The sequence below is a fragment of the Trichomonascus vanleenenianus genome (genome assembly GCF_965637985.1).
Source record: "Trichomonascus vanleenenianus strain CLIB 3782 genome assembly, contig: TRVA0_012S, whole genome shotgun sequence".
NCBI lineage: Eukaryota > Fungi > Ascomycota > Dipodascomycetes > Dipodascales > Trichomonascaceae > Blastobotrys > Blastobotrys vanleenenianus.
This window is the reverse complement of record NW_027481875.1, coordinates 203493-224236: the sequence shown is the minus strand read 5'-3', so window position 1 is coordinate 224236 and position 20744 is coordinate 203493. Positions and strand designations below refer to the sequence as shown.

General features: G+C 52.0%; 10 protein-coding genes across 10 annotated transcripts; 5 read left to right on the top strand and 5 right to left on the bottom strand.

The window, feature by feature from the left end:
* Window positions 1-856: 856 nt before the first annotated feature.
* TRVA0_012S02256 (uncharacterized protein) lies at window positions 857-3236 on the top strand (the record flags this gene model as incomplete). Its single annotated transcript, XM_076684032.1, has 2 exons — window positions 857-930; window positions 983-3236. The coding sequence occupies 2 exons, from the start codon at window positions 857-859 to the stop codon at window positions 3234-3236; spliced, it is 2328 nt and encodes a 775-aa protein (XP_076541786.1).
* A 485-nt stretch (window positions 3237-3721) lies between these two features.
* Window positions 3722-4462, bottom strand: USE1 (SNAP receptor USE1; the record flags this gene model as incomplete). The annotated part of the gene is made up of 1 exon (XM_076684031.1): window positions 3722-4462. The coding sequence occupies one exon, from the start codon at window positions 4460-4462 to the stop codon at window positions 3722-3724; it is 741 nt and encodes a 246-aa protein (XP_076541785.1).
* Window positions 4463-4517: 55 nt separating this feature from the next.
* On the bottom strand, window positions 4518-5741 carry TRVA0_012S02212 (uncharacterized protein; the record flags this gene model as incomplete). The annotated part of the gene is made up of 1 exon (XM_076684030.1): window positions 4518-5741. The coding sequence occupies one exon, from the start codon at window positions 5739-5741 to the stop codon at window positions 4518-4520; it is 1224 nt and encodes a 407-aa protein (XP_076541784.1).
* Window positions 5742-6037: 296 nt separating this feature from the next.
* On the top strand, window positions 6038-7399 carry TRVA0_012S02190 (uncharacterized protein; the record flags this gene model as incomplete). The annotated part of the gene is made up of 1 exon (XM_076684029.1): window positions 6038-7399. One exon carries the CDS (start codon window positions 6038-6040, stop codon window positions 7397-7399), a length of 1362 nt encoding a protein of 453 aa, XP_076541783.1.
* A 227-nt stretch (window positions 7400-7626) lies between these two features.
* TRVA0_012S02168 (uncharacterized protein) lies at window positions 7627-8424 on the bottom strand (the record flags this gene model as incomplete). Its single annotated transcript, XM_076684028.1, has 1 exon — window positions 7627-8424. One exon carries the CDS (start codon window positions 8422-8424, stop codon window positions 7627-7629), a length of 798 nt encoding a protein of 265 aa, XP_076541782.1.
* A 2838-nt stretch (window positions 8425-11262) lies between these two features.
* Window positions 11263-13044, top strand: UBA2 (E1 ubiquitin-activating protein UBA2; the record flags this gene model as incomplete). Its single annotated transcript, XM_076684027.1, has 1 exon — window positions 11263-13044. The coding sequence occupies one exon, from the start codon at window positions 11263-11265 to the stop codon at window positions 13042-13044; it is 1782 nt and encodes a 593-aa protein (XP_076541781.1).
* Window positions 13045-13249: 205 nt separating this feature from the next.
* Window positions 13250-14989, bottom strand: GAA1 (GPI-anchor transamidase subunit GAA1; the record flags this gene model as incomplete). Its single annotated transcript, XM_076684026.1, has 1 exon — window positions 13250-14989. One exon carries the CDS (start codon window positions 14987-14989, stop codon window positions 13250-13252), a length of 1740 nt encoding a protein of 579 aa, XP_076541780.1.
* Window positions 14990-15609: 620 nt separating this feature from the next.
* Window positions 15610-17223, bottom strand: VPS17 (retromer subunit VPS17; the record flags this gene model as incomplete). Its single annotated transcript, XM_076684025.1, has 1 exon — window positions 15610-17223. The coding sequence occupies one exon, from the start codon at window positions 17221-17223 to the stop codon at window positions 15610-15612; it is 1614 nt and encodes a 537-aa protein (XP_076541779.1).
* Window positions 17224-18260: 1037 nt separating this feature from the next.
* On the top strand, window positions 18261-19349 carry OYE3 (alkene reductase; the record flags this gene model as incomplete). Its single annotated transcript, XM_076684024.1, has 1 exon — window positions 18261-19349. The coding sequence occupies one exon, from the start codon at window positions 18261-18263 to the stop codon at window positions 19347-19349; it is 1089 nt and encodes a 362-aa protein (XP_076541778.1).
* A 456-nt stretch (window positions 19350-19805) lies between these two features.
* Window positions 19806-20685, top strand: TRVA0_012S02058 (putative haloacid dehalogenase-like hydrolase; the record flags this gene model as incomplete). Its single annotated transcript, XM_076684023.1, has 5 exons — window positions 19806-19925; window positions 19974-19986; window positions 20037-20203; window positions 20255-20305; window positions 20350-20685. 5 exons carry the CDS (start codon window positions 19806-19808, stop codon window positions 20683-20685), a joined length of 687 nt encoding a protein of 228 aa, XP_076541777.1.
* Window positions 20686-20744: the final 59 nt, after the last annotated feature.

The following is a 20744-nucleotide window of genomic DNA, read 5'->3' as shown; positions in this document are numbered from 1 at the left end:
CAAAAAAGTGGAGTGGTATGGAGAGACTCTTTTCAGTTTTAGATAGACTTGGTCCTAGCGAGACGCTTATCCAACAATATCCCCCGTATTTCAGTCGTATAGTGCTACCCCTACAGTACTTCGGGGCGGTAATCGCATATAGGTCTTTTCTTATTCGTTCTCACACAATTCCGCGCCCCGGCCATTTCGATCCGAGAAAACCCCCCATACTCGTCGCTTCCATCCCACCCTTTGCGAAAAAAATCCCAAATGTTTGTCGACAAAATACAACAGAGCACATTCTAGAAAAAAATAGATAGCCAATTATGTTGATATCCATTGGGCCTTTACCACACTATTCATTACATTATGTAGGGATTGCACCGTTGCACGTCCCAAAGTCCGTGCCAAAAGCAATTTCCCCACAAATGCGCCCATTTGTCTCAGACAAACCTTTCTCGCCCCAGCCCCGACTCGGCCAATCACGGCAGCCCACCCTTTCCTGTGTCTCACTGGACGTCCCGACATTGAGAGAGGCGAGGACCTGCACGCACATGACGGAGAATGAGACGCAACCCCAGCACATAACAGCTATTTCAGGGTGCGTGTATTTAAAATCGTGGCTGGCCGCTTCATTTTTTTTCCCTGCTCCTTTCTCTTCTGGTTTTGGTGTTTTGTTGTCAACCGACTTATTGACTGAGAGATAGTGGTATCATAATAATTTTTCATTCCCCCCAACCTCTTTAGAACTTCGACAGACACTCGACAGCGTAGAAAAGAGAATTTTTTTTGTGCCTTCGAATAGGGAGGCTTTATTCGACTTATTAATAACACAACAGGGCTTCGATCCTCTATATTCGACTAGTTTTATTCAAAAATGCCCGACGGAGCCCAGGCTTGGAAGATGATCAAGACTCCAGGCAGCCAAAGCGGCAGAATCGCCCAGGCTTGGTAAGTTCGCCCCATTTAAAAAAGGAGGAAAAAATACTAACAATGAATAAAGCGACCGATGTCGATCAAAGAAAATCAAGTGCGATGGGAAACGACCAAATTGCTCACAATGTGCGGCGGTCGGGTTCGAGTGCAAAATCACTGACAAACTCACCCGAAGGGCGTTCCCCCGAGGGTACACCGAGTCCCTCGAGGACCGAGTGCGACAACTCGAGAGCGAGACCAAGAAGCTTACCCAGCTGCTTGATCTTAAGGACGAACAGATGGAGCTCATGTCCAAGGTGGAGGATGTTCATCATCCGTTCCACCAGCCAAACAGCTCTCAGCCGCAGGTCGCAGAGACTATCAAGTCCTGCGACAAGAGTGAGAGTCAGGCGAGCAGCTCCGAGGACGAAGAAGAGGTGTACGTTGTCAAGCAGGTCAACACGCTTCGTAGCGACGGCACATACCGCGGCGCCTCTACGGGGTCCGTCTTCGCCCAGGTGCTCAAAGACAAGCTGTTCATGAAGGCACCGTCCTCCGTAGAACCCCTAACGTGGCTGTGGGATTCGTTTGAGAGCAGCCAGGCTCCCACCGCCGAAGATGCCCAGAGCGGCTCGCTTCCACGAAACGCCTACTCCTTCGACGCGATGAACATCTGTTCCAGGCTCAGCTGCGACCAGCTCGTCACGCGATACTTCCAGGAGTGGCACTCGATGTACGCCATTGTCGACGAAAACGCCTTCTTGGAGGCTTACCAGCAGTTCGTCGACTCGCCGGATCAATCAACACAGCCAAGCATCTTCTCGGTGACTCTAGTCATTGTGCTGGCCCTGGCGTCGCTGACCAACCCGGCCCAACATGAGGCCAAGGCTCTGGAGAAGGAGTTCAAGCGGCTTTTCACGCCGCAGTTGCAGGCTGAAGCTTCTCTCGAGACGGCCCAAGCGCTATGTCTCGCGAACCTATTTGCCCTGCACACGGGCAACTTTGAGGACGTGTGGCACTATCGCATGCTCAGCGTCGGCATGGTCTACAGGCTCGGACTCCACCGGTGCCAGCAAAAGATCCTGCGCAGCGACGGCACGCGGCTCAGCTTCCGCGAGCAGGAGATGCGACGACGGCTGTTTTGGACCATCTACATGTTTGACACCTTTTCGGGAATCGTCCTAGGGTCTCCTCCCATGATCAGCCTGACCGATGCGACCTGCAAGATGCCGCAGTCCATTGACGACGAGTTCAATGAGAACGCGCCACAACAACAACAGCCTAGCTGCGCGCTGGCCATGATTCAACTAACGAAAATCCTCTCTACCATTCTTTCTACTATTTATTCGTCGAGCGACAAGACGTCGCATCACCACAAGGTTATGATCCAGCTGGAGGACCAGCTCGAGTCGTGGAAGCGCGAGCTCGATCCGTCGCTGCGGTTCGAGTTTGCCAATGGTGCGCCGACGACGACGCTGGCGCCCGTGCACCAGAAGAGCCCACTGCTGCTCATGATGTACCACTACGCACGGGTTCTACTGCATATGCCCTCGATTGCGCCGGTGAGCAACTCCAAGAACTCAGGCGCCGCCGTGGCAGCCATGCACTCGGCCAAGACCTTCCTCCAGGTGTTCAACTACCTCAGCTGCGAGCGCAAGGTCGTGTCGACGCTCTGCGTCAACCCGTCGAAGACGCTCATCCGACTTTCCGCCATTGTGCTCTACTCGGCCGTCGACTACTCGCGCGGCGGAGCGCTGCTCCAGGACACTCGCAACCTCATGTCGGCTATCCAGGAGTTCGTATATTGTGAAATGCAGCACTCCCGCGTCGGCAGCGTGTCTGGCCCGAGCTACCAGTGGTTCGAGGAGGTGTGCGACAGCATCCTGGGCAACGCCTCGTGCTCGTCTTCGGCAGACCAGTCGAGGCGAAAATCCTCAACGACTAGTAACAGCTCGCGACGTCGGTCGCGGAAGGAGTCTCCATCGTCGCGCAACAGCAGCGTTGTACCGGTGCATGACGACGTGACGATCAAGCCGGAGATGATCTCGCCATCCTCGTCCTCGGCCGATGACTCGAGCCCGCTCTCGATATACTCACAGCCGCCGACCCAGATCAACATCCCTTACGACATGGCGCCCCCCAAGCCTCAGCACAACATGACCGCAGATGACCTTCTGCAGCCCATTACCATGGAAACTTTACTATTCAAAGACTTGCCGGCGCCTCCGCCCCAAGCGCATCACCACAGCCAACATGCCATGGCCGCGACTGACGACTATTTCGATTTTTGGAACCCAATCGACTATATGAACATTTGTCGTCAGGAGTATATGCCATCATAGATTGACCTGGTTAATCTCTATTTATGTATTATTTATGAAATCTGATCAATTCTCAACATGCTTAGACGACCGTAATATCTCCGCGGGGTCCTCCCATAAGTGCTCCGCTGCTCCAATGTACTTGGGGGCCAGCCCCCAAACCCCCGTAGCTCCGCTTCGCGGAGATCCTGTAGCGATAATCGACCACCAAATCATATGGCCTATGACCGTCAATGGTCGAAGTATATGGTAATGAATGATCAAAACAAGCATCAAAAGGTACGTCCTATCAGTCTCAGCAGCACCTATATGCAGGCAATCGTAGGTTACTTGGTTAAACATATAAAAAATTATTAGCTTTTCCCTATTTACGAAATTTCATCAATTCGTAACATCTATGGTTAATCAATCATGCACCGCCGAAACTTCTGGCCAGTGAATATTAAATGACAGTGAATAATCAAGGCATATAAACATATGACAATCAATGAAGCATATATCATAAGTTACCCCCACTTGGGGAAAAGCCGAATAATCACCATGCCAAAGACTAGCGCAATAACCATAAACGCAATCGCCATGATGTAGAATCTCCACCCCAGAGCCGTTGTGGAATGATATCGCGACAGCTTGGAACCAACCTTCGTCATGTTCGTCGAAGAACTGCCTAGAGCCTGGGACGTCGACTCGACAACTCCCGCGTCCTGCGCGACCTTTTCGGCAAATGTAATTGCATTCTGCTTCATCTTTTGAACGAGTCCCAAAATGTCATGCGACATCTCCTCCTGCGTAGTCTGCTGTACAGCCAACTTGGATTCCATTGACAGGCCCGACGAAATTCCACGGTCGCCTTGCTGTACGTGAGACGGTCTGCGCTGCTTGAGCTCTGAGACTAGCGACGCGTCCTGTTGGTGGTTAAGCTCTTCCAGATCCTTCTTGGCTTGCTCCTGCTCTTTTCTTTCGATCTCGCGCAGGTCATGCCCCAGTCGCTGTATCCGGTCATTTAAATGCTTCAGCCGCGACCGGTAAGAGCGGTTGGAAGGCGTGTGATGCGAATGGGACTCGAGCTGGAGCAGTAACCCCCTCGCGTGGTCGACGTTAATCCCCAGCTTGTTGAGCTCTAGCGAGGCGATAAATGCATTGTGACTGTACTTCTGGTTTTCTGTTGCCCCCAGATCCGTCTCCAAAGTAGACGTAGTGTTTTCCAGCGACCGAAACAGCTGGTCGAGTTGGCTATTTATCGACATCCCTCCTCCAGATCAGTCTTGAAGATCATCAGCCTTCAGAAATGGTGACGTGCTGCTACGTGGGGTTTTTGGGTGGTGGTGTTCTCGCGCCCCGGAGGTATCGATTGTCGGGGCTGAGGAAGGCCCCGAAGTTAATGCCGTCGAGCACCATGAACCGGTCGGGGACCGCCTCGAACCCGAACGGCACGGAAGGGAGAGAGCGCGATACACGGACGACGAGATTCTGCGGCTCAATGCGGTGGAAAAGCTTGACGAGATTGATTTGTAGCTCTGTAGTGAATGAAAGCTTGGAGGCATCGAGTGAGGCGAACTCGAGGTACGATTGATGTGTGAAAATGCTAGTATATGGCTTGAAGTCACCAGTAGGGGATTCAATAAACAGCGCGCTCAGCTGATTCTCACGTATGTCCTGTAGGGCCGTGGCAATGGCCGACACTGGGTACCCGTGGACAATTAGATGGCGCAGGAGCTTGAAAGGGCGCAGACTCGGGAGACCAGTATTCTTTGTCGTCGTAAGTAGATACAAAAATTGTGCATTGGGGAAGATGAACTGGCGCAGGATGTTCCCCTCGACGGTGTGGATTTTGACTGTCTCGACATTGTAATAGATTGTGGGCTTAGGAGAGACGTACTGGCCATTGCGCTGGCTCCAGACTGCTGCATCGCTCTCACTAAACGAGCCGCTAAGTGTGAGTTCACGTACAGTGCGAGGCAGCCAGTCGACAGGCTCGTCAGAGTCGTACTGCTCGACATGGACATTGACTAATTCCAGTCTGGTCAACGCATTGAACTTTCTAAGCAGGGTCCTAAACTCTCTTTGCGTAGTCTCCAAGTCACACAGCGATAAACTACCCAGATTCGCGACGTCGAACTGTTCTATAGCATCCAGCAAAGGATTGGTATATATGAGCCCGGTGGCTGACCGTAGCAGCTCCAAGTCCTCTTCTAGGGATTCAATTGATTCGATTGCAACGGTGAACTCCTTTAGTTGTGGAATGATGCGGTGGACCAACTTTTCCGTCCACGGATCAATGCCATCGCGGACGACGAGAGTCAACCGCTGAACATTCCTGCAAAAACTGGCGATCTTGAACCCCGTCCTATTAGTAGTCGCATCGGAGCTCGGGACCACCGTCAGGTTCTGGGCAATTGAAAAATGCGACCGGTCAAGCACCTGGCCAATTTCGTCAAACGAGTCGGCCGATACGTGGACGTAGTGGCCAAAGTCGCCACCGCGCTGGAAAATGACGTTCATCTCATTTGGAAGAATGTGGTTCATCTGCGACAGCTGCCTTTTCCACTCAGGGCTGCCGTCAAAGTCTATGACGACGTGATTCAGCACCACCGGCAGGAGGACTCTCCGGAGGTACCTGCTCGTCGCCGAAAGGGAGATCACATCGCGATATCCAAGGTAACCAGCTATATGCCGCACCAGATCCGGAACGATATTCGTTATTAAGACCATATATCGTTCGTTAATGTCCACGGTCCGTTTCTCCAAAGTGTTGGTGTCTCAACCGGAGATCGGTGAAAAGTCGACACACACCACAGGGGGGCGAGGGCATAGATACCTATATGGAGGACGTTCTCGAGCAGAGGTTTTGCTCAATAGTGGAAGTCCTTTCCAAAAAGGATGTTCTGGCACTGGCATCCACGAGCTTCCGGCTACGCCAGTTGTTCTACCGACATTGCGACCTGACCCTGAGCGTAACGTTTAGCAACCCCACGGTGCTCGCAGTCAATAGTAAAAGCGGGTCGCGGTTCACGATAAGAGTCGAACCTGGCAACGTCGCAAGGTTTATGGAAGATGCCAGGAACCATGATATTCTTAAATCATTTTCATCGCTGGTTGTCGTGTTTGAAAATCATCGCGAGAACCCGTCGCATAGCGTACTAGTCGATCAGCTAGTTTTCCAGCTGATACCCCTCTCTTGTGACCTCAGACGGATGCATCTGTACAATTACACTAACCGCTACGTTGACAAGGTGTTCCTTCTTTTTGAGTATTTTCCAGAGGTGCCCAAGGCTCTAACGACAATAACAGCTCCCCTCATCCTGCACAAGACCTTCACGTCGAACATTATACTACAGAATCTGACTCAATTGGAATACTACTCCACCGAAAACCTGGTGTATTTTGCCTCGCGCAAGTATGACCACTATAAGAACTACTCTGTGAAGACTTTAACAATCAGGTCAGCCTCTCTGTCCAGTAGTCTACTGGCGAAAGTGCTGTCCAAGTTTGCTGTGTTGGAAGAACTGGTATTGGATACCTCGATAATTGGTCAATTGAATGGTTCGTGGTTTCCGAGCACGTTGAGGAGGCTGGAGCTAGTGTACTCGCTAGACAACAATACAGGGCACTGTGAACTGCCGCACAAGCACATTCTTGTCCTGGGAAATATCCGCGAGTTATCCATTGTTTCCTCCACTGGCAAGTTGACCCATGACGTTTCCTGTCCCTTACTGGAAAGGCTGACCCTCTCTGTATTGAGTCCTCAGCATTACGAATCTGTGTTCAATCTTATTCGAGAATGTCCTAAATTGCGCTCCTTCGCAGCAACAGGGGTCCCCATTCACTGGTTTGCAAATCCTCTACTTGACTCATCCAAAGCTGCCTCGCTGCAGAGTCTCCAACTTGAAGAGATTGCTGACGAAGAAACTGCTCTTGCCAAGCTCGCGCGAAGCTTAGTCGGGTTGCAACACTTGATGCTCAATCTCACTGGAGTCGCAGCAGACAAGGCGATGCTGATTGTTTACTCCTTTGTAAAGTTCTGCCCTGTTCAGTCAATTATTGTCCGCACCAAGAGAGGAGGGATCCCTCCCTTGGTGAGCCACTATGCCTCAATTACGATGCCGCAAAATGGGGAGACATACTATGGGATTGACGTTGATGGGTTACGCAAGCAAATACGCCGTCGCATTGCTGAGTCGTAGGCTATCTGCCTGTGACTCCGATTCTCCAAATAGACCTCTACGGCTCGAGAAAATTGTTGTGAGATACGGCTAATGTTCTTGGTTTGGTCTACAGTATTGCCACAGGTGACAAGTTGAAATTATATATTAGGACAAAGTATCTGCAAGCCCTCTTCTTGAGTTATCGAAGGCTACATCGTTGCAGTCTAGAACAAGCTACTGCCTGTTGAATATCTAAATGGCGGATATTAGAATGACTGTGGATGGACGACAGCAGTCGACAGAGTGGTGGCTACAACTACTGGAGCAGTGGTCACGGTTGGAGTGGTGGCTGGAGCGGTAGTTGCAACTGGAGTGGTAGTTTCAGCTGGAGTGGTAGCTGGGGTGGTCTGTGGCTTTCGCTTGCAAACCTTAGCTGGGCCAGTGCCAGCTGGAGCAAATGGAGTGGTGGTTGGGTTGCTGCCAGCTGGAGCGCTTGGAGTGGTGGTTGGGCTGCTGCCAGCTGGAGCGCCTGGAGTGGTGGTTGGGTTGCTGCCAGCTGGAGCGCCTGGAGTGGTGGTTGGGTTACTGCCAGCTGGAGCGCCTGGAGTAGTGGTTGGGCTGCTTCCAGCTGGAGCGCCTGGAGTAGTGGTTGGGTTGCTGCCAGCTGGAGCACCTGGAGTAGTGGAGGGGCCGCCAGCTGGAGGAGGAACCTTGGTCTCAGCCAGCTTAATATTCGCCTTGGCCTTGATAGAGAGGTGCCACTTTTCTGCGCCAGCGGCCTCGCACTCGGAATTGGCTAGGGCAACAGCCGCGGTGATGTCGACGCCGGTTGAGCAGCTCTCAATGAAGCAGGCAGCGATATCAGAATTCCACGCTTTGTCTTTGCAGAGGCACTTCGCGTCCCAGCTGTTGCATCCAGTTCCGGTGGTGCTCTGCTTAACACAGTGCTGAGCGCAGACTGGGAGCTGACTGTAGATTGCATTAGCAAAGCCATTGAGTGGAGCTTTGGCCAGGACGGTAGAGGCAGAGGCGGCAAGGGCAATTGCAACAACAGAGAACTTCATCTTTTGTGGTTGATGGACTAGAATGAAGACCGAGTTTCGAGAGGAATTGGACTCAATTTATATTTGTCTCGCCATCCCCCCTATTTCGCTTCTTCGATTGCCAAATATGGAAAGATGAGATTGATTAGATTACTGGCGCGTTGCTGATTGGCCATTGCGGCGCGTCCGTTGGCTTTCGTGGCATGCATATATTTGCAAATTTCACTGCCAATACAAATAAAAATAAAAGAACTACAGTACACTGAAGTACCTGTGATACCACGGGCGGATAACGGTTGCTTGCGTCGGGGATAGTCTGCCGTTTTCCGATGCATCTAACGTGCATGAACTCCACGTAGACTTCCAACGGTTGTTCTAGGCGCGTCCTTTCTTTAGACCTCGTCGTCACAGACCGCCGCCATGCCACTGTTGAGTTTTCACTTCTGTTTTAAATGGCGTTTCCCAACCTATTGAAATAATAAATATCTTCGAACAACCGAATTTGGAATTCACGAATAACATTACAATTTTGCGCACCCAGTTGAAATCAAGCTTTGTATTTCCAAAATGCACTGCTCGATATGTGGGCCTTTGGTCACATATGATGCAGCAGAAGAGCTGAATTGACCTCGATGGAAGATGTATTCACGGTAGTCTTAGCTCAATGTCACCCCTGAACGTGATGCCGTACGAAAAAAAACGAACTTTTACTCTGTTCTACCGCTATCGTACCACTTTTGGCGGTGCTCAATAGATGTGCATCAGTGGGCGATGGTCTAGACTAGTGAATCTTTAACCTTCTCTGTGAGAGGTTGTATTGTATTTGTAGTAGATGCTTACTTCCCGAATGTATGTCCCTGTGAGCCTAGATCTCATGGGAGTACATACGTACATCGGTGACATGCGACGCATGCTGCTTCAAATCGAAGACATATCATAAAGTTACTCCACTTACAGTAGGAAGGGAGAAGCCAATTACTAGAGAAATAGCCTACATTTCAGGGGGGGGGGCTTACCATTGCTACTTTTATATTTTCTATTTCATATTTTCTACAGTAATGTTAATAATAGCTCAGGCGTGGAAAGTGCTATAGCGATTGAGAGTTTTAAACTACCGGTATAAACTATTGGTATTATCTTGCCTTAAATCCTTCAAAAGCTTATAAGAAGTGGCGGTATGAGAGTAAGCAAAGTCAGCCGCGATTGAAGAATCGTCGTCTAAGAAGAATACAAGATCGAATGTTTCTGCAATGACTCTCACCTCGGAACCGTTATCATTATCCATGCTGGTTGGCAGGCTCAAGCTACTCTGAGAGGAGGTAATATAGCAGAGAAAAAGACGCTGTCTGTCGTCTCCAGGGGGTACCAGTTCTCCAAGCAATTTGATTTTTATCTCATCATGCCCATCTTGACCTGGCAGAGGCGGCCAACGAAGTAAGTCTCAAGCAAAGATCTTTTCTTTTCGTACAAGTAGGGACTTGTTTTCATGTTTTCGACTCGAATTTTGGTCACATTTGGGCTAGGAGGAATATGGCTTCGAAGGGTAATATCCTCCAACGGTTGGAAATACTGCGGATTAATATCCGCTTCATCGCAAACACCGTAGATAACGTGAAATGAAGAGCAAGCGTATCCACAAAATGCTGCACCCCACCAAAGCTGTGAGAAGGAGGTTGTACCTGACTCCGAAAAAGTACATATGAGACAATACGGTACCGGTAGTACTGTACTGTACTGCCAGTCAGCTAGCTATAGCTATATTTAATTACATTTCAGCAACCTAGCTATCCTAGCTATAGGTTGCTGAAATGTGATCTGTCATGCTGTGTTCACTCGCGAGGCATCTCAGATATTATGTTACAGGATTTACTATATTTGGAATTCTGTACCGGTAGTACCCCTGAGATTGGTCATTCGTAAACATACCGTGACCATGTCAGCTTTTCGTCTTTGCAGTTTCCGTTACTTGTAATTCTTCTTCACCAATTGAATACCTAGGATGAAACGCAAGCAATTTAACCCCCTTTTTGTACCAATTGAACTAAAATGGGATTTCGAAGTGTATAACGTTAACAGATTGTATGAGGGGAGTCCTCTGGCTTGGTCCCCACCAAAGATTTCATAAAACCAATACACCCCTTATTTTAATGCATGCGGTACCAAGTTGCCATTCGTATCTCGGATCTCGGCTATGTTGGCGCCGTGTAAGACACTACCTGGTTGCATCCAATGCGAGAAGTAGCTTTGCTGAAACAGCATCGATCTCTTACGTTTTTCAAAAGCCTTCTAGAATTGGCTCGAACATACATAGCATAAGAATAAGAAGCACGAAAACGCGACTTTAACCTCTGTTATTAGGGATAATAGGCGTTCACCCCAATCCATGCCAGAAGTCCTTCCAAACTTGACATGAACAGTCATTGAGGATCTTTCTGCGAACGCTAGAACGTATTGAGACTACATGACGCGGCTGGCTGAGAACCCTTGGCACAGCGGAGCTACGGGAGTTCGAGGGCCCACTCATCATATAATAATTGTGGGACCAGCCCCCTTAAATTCCCCACTGCGCGGAGGGCAATGGTCCAGGGGAACCTCCGCGAAGCGGAGCTACGGGGGTTTGGGGGCTGGCCCCCAAATCAATTGACGTTTGTATATGGGGGGAACTAGTCCCCCCAAACCCTCCCCGGAGCTCTGCTACGTGAAGATTTCAAGACCGCTCCGCAAAGTGGAACTGCGGGAGCTCGAGGGCTGGCCCTCGAATGCAATTGTATCTGTACGTGGGTTGGTTGATGATGGTGAAGTTATCGCGGGAGATTGGGAAGATCGGGAATTTTGGAACCCGACAATTTCAATCAGATCATGGCGACGCGGGACTCGTACTTGAAAAAGACAGTAGGAGGCAGTTTTGCGGACAAAATCCAATCGTCGAAAGTGCTGCTGGTCGGCGCCGGCGGTATTGGTTGCGAGCTGCTCAAGAACCTCGTTCTGGTGGGCGTCCAGTCGATAGATATCATTGATCTCGATACGATTGACCTAAGCAACCTCAATCGGCAGTTCCTTTTCTCGCACGAGCACGTGAAGAAGTCCAAGGCCATTGTGGCACGTCAGACGGCATTGAAGTTCAACCCGAATGTCGAGATCACCGCCCATCACGGCAACATCAAAGATCCCGAGCACAACGTTGCGTGGTTCAAGCAGTTCGACATCGTGTACAACGCGCTGGACAACCTCGACGCACGGCGGCACGTCAACAAGCTGTGTCTGGCGGCGAAGGTGCCTCTAATTGAGTCCGGCACTGCTGGGTTCAACGGCCAGGTCCAGGTAATTGTCGGTGACAAGACCGAGTGCTACGACTGCACGGCGAAGCCGACGGCCAAATCCTTCCCCGTGTGCACGATCCGGTCGACGCCTTCGCAGCCGATCCATTGCATTGTGTGGGCCAAGAGTTACCTGTTTTCGCAGCTCTTTGAAGGGGAAGAGGCGATGGCGGGCATGGAGGAGTCCCAAGGGGACGAGGAGAACGCAGAAGAGCTGGAAAACATGCAGCGAGAGGCCAATGAACTCAAGGACCTGAGGAATGCAATTCTGGAAGACGGCTTCTTTGAGAAGCTCGTGGGCAAGATCTACCAGGCAGACATTGAGCGACTGCTTACTATGGACACGATGTGGAAGACTCGCAAGGCGCCCGCGCCGCTGACGTATGATGCGGCAGAACTTGGCGCCCTGGACGGCGAAAAGGTTTTCGCCAGTGAACAGAAGCAATGGTCGGTGGCAGAGAGCTTAGTGGCGCTGCGTACTAGCCTTGAGCGTTTGCAGAATCGACTCAGGGGCGGCGAAAAGGAGATCTCGTTCGATAAGGACGATGAAGATACGCTTGACTTTGTAGCTGCCGCAGCAAACCTCCGGTCTCATGTGTTCCACATTGACATTAAGAGCAAGTTTGACGTAAAGCAGATTGCCGGTAACATCATCCCAGCCATTGCCACTACTAACGCTATCATTGCGGGCGTATGCGTTCTCCAGTCAATGAAGGTCTTGAACGGAAAACTGGATGAGGCCAAGTTTGTTTTCTTATCGCGTCAACCGAAGAGCGTGTTTGTCACTGAAAAACTGCGTCCTCCGAACCCGCACTGCGTCGTATCGAACGTCGCCCGAGCCACGCTCAAAGTTAAAGATCTTGCCTCTTTCAAGCTGAGAACCTACGTCGAAGAGGTGCTACAGAACCAACTCAAATACACCGACGAGATTGGTATCGTCACGTCGAACCTGATCTACGACCCTGACTTTGACGATAACCTCGACCGGTCGTTTGAGGACCTCAAGATTGCCGACTCGTCGTTCCTGACAGTTATCGACGAGGACGACGAGACAAACAGAGTCAACTTTGAGGTTTACGTCCAGCATGATGCGTCTCTCGACTCGGACTACCAGCTTGTTGACGCTCCGGAAGCGTTCGCCCAGAAGCCTCTCCCACAGACCCCGGAAGAACAGGAGGATGGTGAGGTGGAGGAGGTCGAAGACGCTTCGGTAAAACGCAAGCGAGAAGAATCCGACGAGGTGGGCAACGCGAAGCGCGCCAGACTCGAAGAGGAGGACACCATTGTCATAGACGACGATGACGATGTAATTGAACTAGACTAGTCCTATAATCTCTTAACTCCGCAGCCCCAGGGAGGGCTTCATCTCATATCATAGTCGGTTCAATTCACATGGGGGCCAGCCCCCAAACCCCCGTAGCTCCGCTTCGCGGAGGACCTATTGGCTACAATACCTCCGCGAGGCGGAGCCCCAGGGCGGTTGGGGGGACCAGTTGCTCCTAGAAATGGAACTTCGTAGATGCAATCTATTATACAAATGCTATAATCACTCCGTTAATCCAAGCGGGGAGCCAGATTGCAACAATGACGCCCCAGGTCCACACGTCAAGCGCTCTCCAACCCCACAGTAGACCGTGCACAAGCGTCTCAAACGCAACGGTGACGGGCTGGTTAGCAACCGTCGAAATGTAGAGCGCCAGCATGGCGAGTCCAGACCACGGCGAGCTGAATAGCAGCAGTAAAATATTGCGCTTAACCACTGGCTTCTTGTTTTCTTCCGGCAGAGGCTGGACCCATGCCAGGGGCAGACTGACGAGGCCCATAACCAGGGAGAGCGCAAAGTTCAGCGTAGCAATGGTCGTCAGGCACAGCCCGTAGAAGATCAGCGAATACGCCTGGAGATACGTTAGAGTAACCTTGTCCTTTATTTGTACCCCGAGGAGCCGTAGGACTATTGGCAGGGAGTAGAGAGCGAGTCCAGAGGCGACGACAAAGGGTACCGAGTCAGCAGTAGATATGCGGAGCGAGAAGTACCCAAACAACACCGAAGCACCAAGCACCAACGCCAAAATGGCAATAGGCCGCACCGTAGTGAGCGCAACCGTGCTCTTCTGCGCCGTAAGCATCTTATAAATGGCCATGAGCGTGAATGAATTGGAAGTCAGCATCGCCGCCGGGAGATAGGTGCCAATGGACACAAACTTCTTCGGCGCCATAAGGAAGTAGAAGAAGAAAGACTGATGGAAGTGCTCTAGCAGGTTATTGACGGATCTAAGCGTCGATTCGGCAATTCGCCCAAACGTCGTGATGTCGTGCGGGCCCTTGTTACCCACAGCCCTCAGGGTAACGGCGTCAATTCGCCAACCGCTGAAGGTCTCGCTACCCGGGCCAGGGCCCATGACACCAGAAGTCAATTGACGCATGATTCCTCGGAGCAGAGTGATTCCACGCGAGTGGTAGTCGCCAATCTGTTCCGTGACTCCCTGGATGATCACCTTGAGGTGTTCGTGGTTAGCAATGTTCACCACAGTGTTGAAGAGATCGAGATTCGGCTGCTGGCCGTTCAATCCATCGTAAAAGATCTCGATTGCGTCAAAGTAATCGTATTTGGAGCTGTAGTCAAGCACGATAGCGCCCTCAATTGATCCCGCTGTGTTCTCCAGCGACGTGTGGTACGCCTCGACCCACGACCGCAGCGATAGATGCGAGTCTGTCGTCACGACAAATACAATGTTCTTCGACCACACGGACCACTTCTTGAGGTACCGCGTCAGCGCGGCGACCAGGGTCACGCCGCCGTCGTTGAATTCGCCCGCCGCGTTCGTCCACGGCGCCACAAGCACCATTGCCTCTGTATTGTCGCCTCGTGGTGCATGGAGCACGCCGTAGATGTTGGTGCCGTTGAATATCTCGCCATTGTGCTCGACCTGCCAGTGGTGCCGCGCAGTCTTGAGGCCCACGTCATCGAACCACTGGGCAATGGTTGCGACACGGGTCTCTTCGTCGGCGTGTTCGAGCAGATGCACCTCCTCACGGTACCCACGGGTGACGTGCCATTCGCTCTCACGGAAGTAGGTCATGGCCTGGGCCGGCAGCAGCGCGTTCTCGCTGATGTACGTGTTTCTGAACTGGCCCTGCATCGGCAGCACCATGAGCCACGCGACGCCAACAATGGCTGTGGCCAGCGATATGTACGGCAGAGAGGCGGTCGCTTTCTGCAGAATCCCCAGCTTCTCTGCCTTTTTGCGAGCTTTCTCGAAGAGCCCCATGGTTCGTTTGGTCGGAGTCGCTGTGGTTTGGGATGATCCGTCATCACATCTATCTAGGGGTCGTCGTGCCAAATTTGAACATACCTCCATATACCTCCAATAGTCTATAAACGATCTCGTATTATTTGAAAGACATTATGAGAGCTTCAATTGTCTAATTTCTTCGACTGACAGTTCATTGGCTGCATGAGCCGCACGGGCCACTGAGCCGCACATAATGAGAGCCGCACGAAGCCGCACTCAAGCTGAAATATCCAATTCCTAGTAACAAATTGGGGGACCAGTGTCCCCAACCCCCCCTGGGGTTCCTATTGCTGAGATATCGTATTAATGCCAATGGATCCTCCGCGAAGCGGAGCTACGGGGGTTTGGGGGCTGGCCCCCAAGTCAATTGAAAGCCGTGGAATGGTATATGGGGGGACCAGTCCCCCCAAACCCCCCCTAGGGCTCCGCTTCGCGGAGATATTGTAGTCAATTGAACCTCCGCTAAGTGGAGCCACGGGGGTCCGGGAGCTGGCCCCCAGGATGCATGCTCAGCTTATCTTTAGTAGGCTAATAGGAAGAGATAAACAAAATAGATAATAACTTAACAGTACTTAGGCACTAAAATAGAAAAACAGTTAAAAAGTGGACCCGGCCAGGAGGGAGGCGGCGTTTCGAGCGTCGACGGCAGTCTCCTCCGAGTCGGAAATGGCCTCGTGGTCGGAATCGGGCTCGTCTTTTCTATAAGCGGCAGTTGGGTCGTACTCCGTGGCACGCTGGTGGCGGTCGCCGCTCCAGCTGTCGCCTCGAGGGCCCTGGCTGGCAGCCATGGTGGCGCGCTTGGAGGCTGGGGTAGCCTCGCGGCCGAGACGACTGAGACCGCCATTGGAGTCTGCAGCTCTGACGTCGAGTCGCACCGATTCCCAGGTACTCAACGCGCGGCGCTCGGACTCGATCATGCGGAAGACGTACTCGCCGATGTAGTTGCGAATGTCCTGTTCGAACCGGCTGAGCAGCTGGCCCTTTTCAATGAGCATGTTGTTGCTGACGCGCTGGAGCTTGTTGGTCAGCGCCTCCTCGTGGTGGGCCGCTTCTTCGAGCGCCGTGATGGCCTCGTCGACCTTGAGCGGCGAGATGTTGGTCGAGCCCTTCACGCGGGCCGCTGTCTGGTGCCTCGCCTTGGTCGCCGCCTGGGCCTTGATGAGGTCGCGCATCAGCAGATGCCGGTTGGTTAGCGCCTCTTTGGCGACGTAGGCGTCCTTGGCGACCCACGTGATGCCGTCTCCGAGCGACGCCGCTTCCGAAGTCGCCTTGACGGCCTCGAGGTCGCCCAATGCCATCATGACCTTACCCAGCTTACGCCACATGTTGGCCATGCCGTTGTGCGACTCGAGATCCGCCATGCTGCCCAATTTGGCGCCAAAGTCCGTCAGGCCGAGCCCCAGGTGCCTTCTGCACTTGGTCGCCTTCTCCAGCTTGTTCAGCGTCTCAGTCGAATGCAGGTACACCTGCTTGACAAGCGGGCGGAACTCGTGCAATTCGGTAACTTCGTCAGGCGGAGGCTGGAACTGCTTCAGCGTCTTGCGCGTGAGTCCCGTTGCCGGAGGCTTCTTCTTAACGACCGGCGCATACCCAAAGTCCGCTTCAATGAAGTACACAAACTCCTCGTCCCGTGCCAAAATCGGGTTCGACGTGACCCTGTCCAGCCACAGTTGCATCCGCAGCTTGATCTTGGCCTCGTCCTCCTCGGTGCCCGCCCCAGCAGAGGTCACGGCCGGAGGCACTGAGGGGACAAAACACTCGGCATTGTTGCCGTTTAAATGGTCAAATAGCTTAACAAACTCGCCGTGAGTACGCCGAATGTCTTTAAAAGTCGTAGTCCGGAACCGCGGTAGCGTGGTATACGCGTCGAACCGGATGATGGGGTCCTTCTTGCCGTTGCGCTCAAGCCCCGTGATCTTCGTAATCAACTTATACTTCTTCGTCTTTCCCTTGGGGCCCTTAGAATCGCTTCCTGCAACCGAATTGCCTCCAGGCCTGGTCTGTTCGGGTTCCTTGGGGCCTTCTGTGGTCGCCTCTTCGCTGGTTGCCGTGTCTCTCGCTTCGGTAGTCTCTTCTGGCCGCTCCTCCGGAACTGGTGCGGCGGACTCAGTACGCTCGTCGTATGACCGAGCTACATATGGCGAAGAGGAGGTCTCCTCCGCGAACGGGTTCACCTCAGCCTCCGGATCGTAGGGCATTGAACTCGCCATTGGTCCACTGCTCTCCCTGGTTACGCTGGTCTTCTTCCCCGGTCCCGCATCTCAGCCTCCCTCCCCACCGCCCTTACTCCCAACGCGCGCCTCACATCACCAAATTTCCGCTACCCCAAAATTTCCCCTAGTAGGGTCCGCTACGTGGAGTTGGTTCAATTGATCTTTCCGAAGCTGGCTGTAGAATAAATTGTAGTGCTGTATATGGGGGGACCAGTCCCCCCAAACCCCCTGGGGCTCCGCTACGCGGAGGTGAGTCTTGAGAGAGGTTAACACAGGTTTTCCTGTATTTGAATGCGTGCAATCAATGTACATTACGTCAGAGAAGTGTTCCCTCATGGTACTAGGGGGTTATCGCTGAGGAACCCCCCATCTGCCTTGATTTAGAAATATATTATATTACAAATCTCGTGTACTTCAATTAACAGATATTAATCAAGATTGGTATTATAGCCGAGTCTACCAGTCCTCCGCGAAGCGGAGCCACGGGGGTTTGGGGGCTGGCCCCCAAGTCAATTGAAGCAGCCGTATATATGAGACGTTACAATTGGGTATTCCTACCTACAGTAAATACAGAAATTCTAGAGGGGTCAATGGTGATAGGGTACAATAATTGAGAAATGGAGACTGATGCATGGCACAGCACATCATCCTGATGAGTAAGCAAGGTTCGGTGCCAAGCAGACTTCCAATCGTTTCCGTCTCAAGATTGTCTCCAAACTGCTCAATTCGGTCTTTCAATACCCGTGTTGGAGCAGAGGTAACGACATAGCACGCAATACGCCGTTTGTCAGCCAAACGCGACGGTGGAATGCACCCTCGAATTACAAATCGCGTGAAACATTGAAAAATGTTATCCGGAAAATCTGCTGCGGCGTCGCGCGTCGGAGTCCTGCGTCATTAGTAATGCACGGCGATGTAAAGCGCCGGTTCCGAGAAGGCTTAATTTAAGGGCTTATTCGACATATATATAAAAGGGCCGAACCTGGAGGTTCTCATCAATATTGAGCAGTTGAGCAGTAGAATAGAATTAAAAAATGACTGTCACCGAGAACCCAGCTCTTTTCCAGAAGATCCAGGTCGGCAAGATGCTGCTGGAGCACAAGGTCGCTATGGCTCCTCTAACCCGTCGACGAGCGGACACCAACCACGTCCCCACTGATATTATGGCAGAGTACTACGGCCAGCGGGCATCGCGACCGGGCACTCTCCTGGTGACTGAGGCTACCTTTATCGCCAAGAAGGCTGGTGGTAGCTTCCACGTGCCAGGCATCTACTCCGGAGCCCAGGTTGCAGGGTGGAAGAAGGTGTTTGACCAGGTCCACGCCAACAAGTCCTTCGCGTTCGTCCAGTTGTGGGCTCTGGGCCGAAGCGCTGCTGTCGATCAGCTCGAGGGCGAAGACTACGTTTCCGCGTCCGATGTGCCGGTTGCTGATGGCCCTGCCCCGCGACCACTGACCGTTGACGAGATCAAGAGCTACGTCCAGTCCTACGTCGAGGCCGCCAAGAACGCAGTGGCTGCTGGCGCAGACGGTGTTGAGATCCACTCCGCCAACGGGTACCTGCTCGATCAGTTTTTGCATGCCAACACCAACAAGCGAACCGACCAGTACGGTGGCTCTATCGAGAACCGAGCGCGGTTCACTTTGGAAGTCGTAGACGCCATTTCTGCCGCGATTGGCTCCGAGCGGGTCGCTATTCGTCTGTCTCCATGGGGCACCTTTGGCGAGGTCGATCCGGGCGTGTCGCCAATTCCCCAGTACTCCTACGTTGTAGAGGAGCTCGAGCGACGGGCGCTGCAGGGAAAGCGACTTGCATATGTCTCCGTGGTTGAGCCGCGAGTAACGGGCAACGTGGATGTCGAGGAGTGGACTGGCTCCAATGAATTTGTTAGCCAGATCTGGACCGGCCCGTTGATGAAGGCTGGCGCCATGCATAAGAAGGAGGCGCGGGATGAGGCCTTCACTGATGACCGAACTATTCTTGCCATTGGTCGATCGTTCATTTCCAACCCGGACATCGTTAACCGATTGGAACAGGGCATTGAGCTTACTCCTTACGACCGTTCGACCTTTTACACTCAGGACGCCGTTGGGTACACCGACTACAAGTTCGCTACCAACTAAGTCCATGCATTTAGATAATACAGTTGCATTATTTTCTCATGTTTTTTTTTCTCTTCACCTCTTGTTGCAGCCGTACCAAACGGTTTGTTACAGCCTGTAACGAACTCCCAATTACACTTACCTCCCTGCTTCAATTGACTTGGGGGGCCCAAGTCAGTTGAAGAAGTGGAATGTATATGGGGGTACTCCCGCAGCTGTACTAGCAGTACCCCCAATCCTCCGCGAAGCGGAGCCACGGGAGCTCGAGGGCTGGCCCTCGAATAACATAAACTAGCTAACATTCGCCATTCCGCGAAATTCCAAGCACATGGGACTAGATATTGGACATGAAGTGATGAAAGTGAGATGTCGATGGCGACGGGGCACAGCCGTGCTGTTCACGCCGCACGACGTGCGCGAGCGCCATTAGTTACCTGCAAATCACGGCGAGAGCCGACTGGACGGTAGTCAACCTGGATGATTCGACGACTGGTGACGAAAGGAATGCCGCGACTGATACTGAATCCGAAAAAGCCGGGGGACATTCAAATCAAGGGTGTGGTCTTTGATATGGACGGCACTCTGTGCTTGCCGCAGGTACGTATAACCATTTTAGAACGGAATGGGTGACTAATGATAATATAGACATGGATGTTTCGTACGTTTTCATCCTCTTCGAGTGGATAGTACCTAATTGGTGAATTATAGAGCAGATGAGAAACGCCCTTGGTATTGATAAGGGAACCGATATTCTGGATCACGTTAATTCGCTTCCGGAGAAGGCCCAGGCCGAAGCCCAGGAAAAGCTCATGGCAATTGAGCGCAAGGCTATGGGGGAAATGATCCCCCAGCCAGGACTGCAGGATCTGATGATGGTAAGCTTGGAAGTTATTGGGTGATCTTTGCAAGGGGCTAATTGATCATAGTTCTTGAACGAGAAGGGCATTCCAAAGTCAATCTGCACCAGAAACTTTCCGGTAAGTGACAATTCAATCTGGTTGGCTTTTTTCTAACCAAATAGATCCCCGTCGAGTACCTTCTCTCCAACTTTTTGGACGGCCATACACTACATCCAGTCATTACGCGAGAATTCAAGCCGCCAAAGCCTCACCCAGCGGGCATTCTTCACATTGCAAAAGAGTGGGGAATCGACCCTCGACACCTCGTGATGGTGGGTGATTCCGTTGACGACATGACGGCCGGTCATCGAGCCGGCGCCGGAACTATTCTCCTTCAGAGCGACGTCAACACGCATCTTAACGGCGTTCCAGAAACGGACGTCGTCGTCCATCGTCTCCACGACGTCATCAAAGTTCTTGAAGAAGGGTTTGAAGCTAAGGTAAAGAACTCAATTTAGTGTTCAATACGTTTATAGATTCAATGGCATCAACCGTATTGGTAGAATATTTGAAAGAA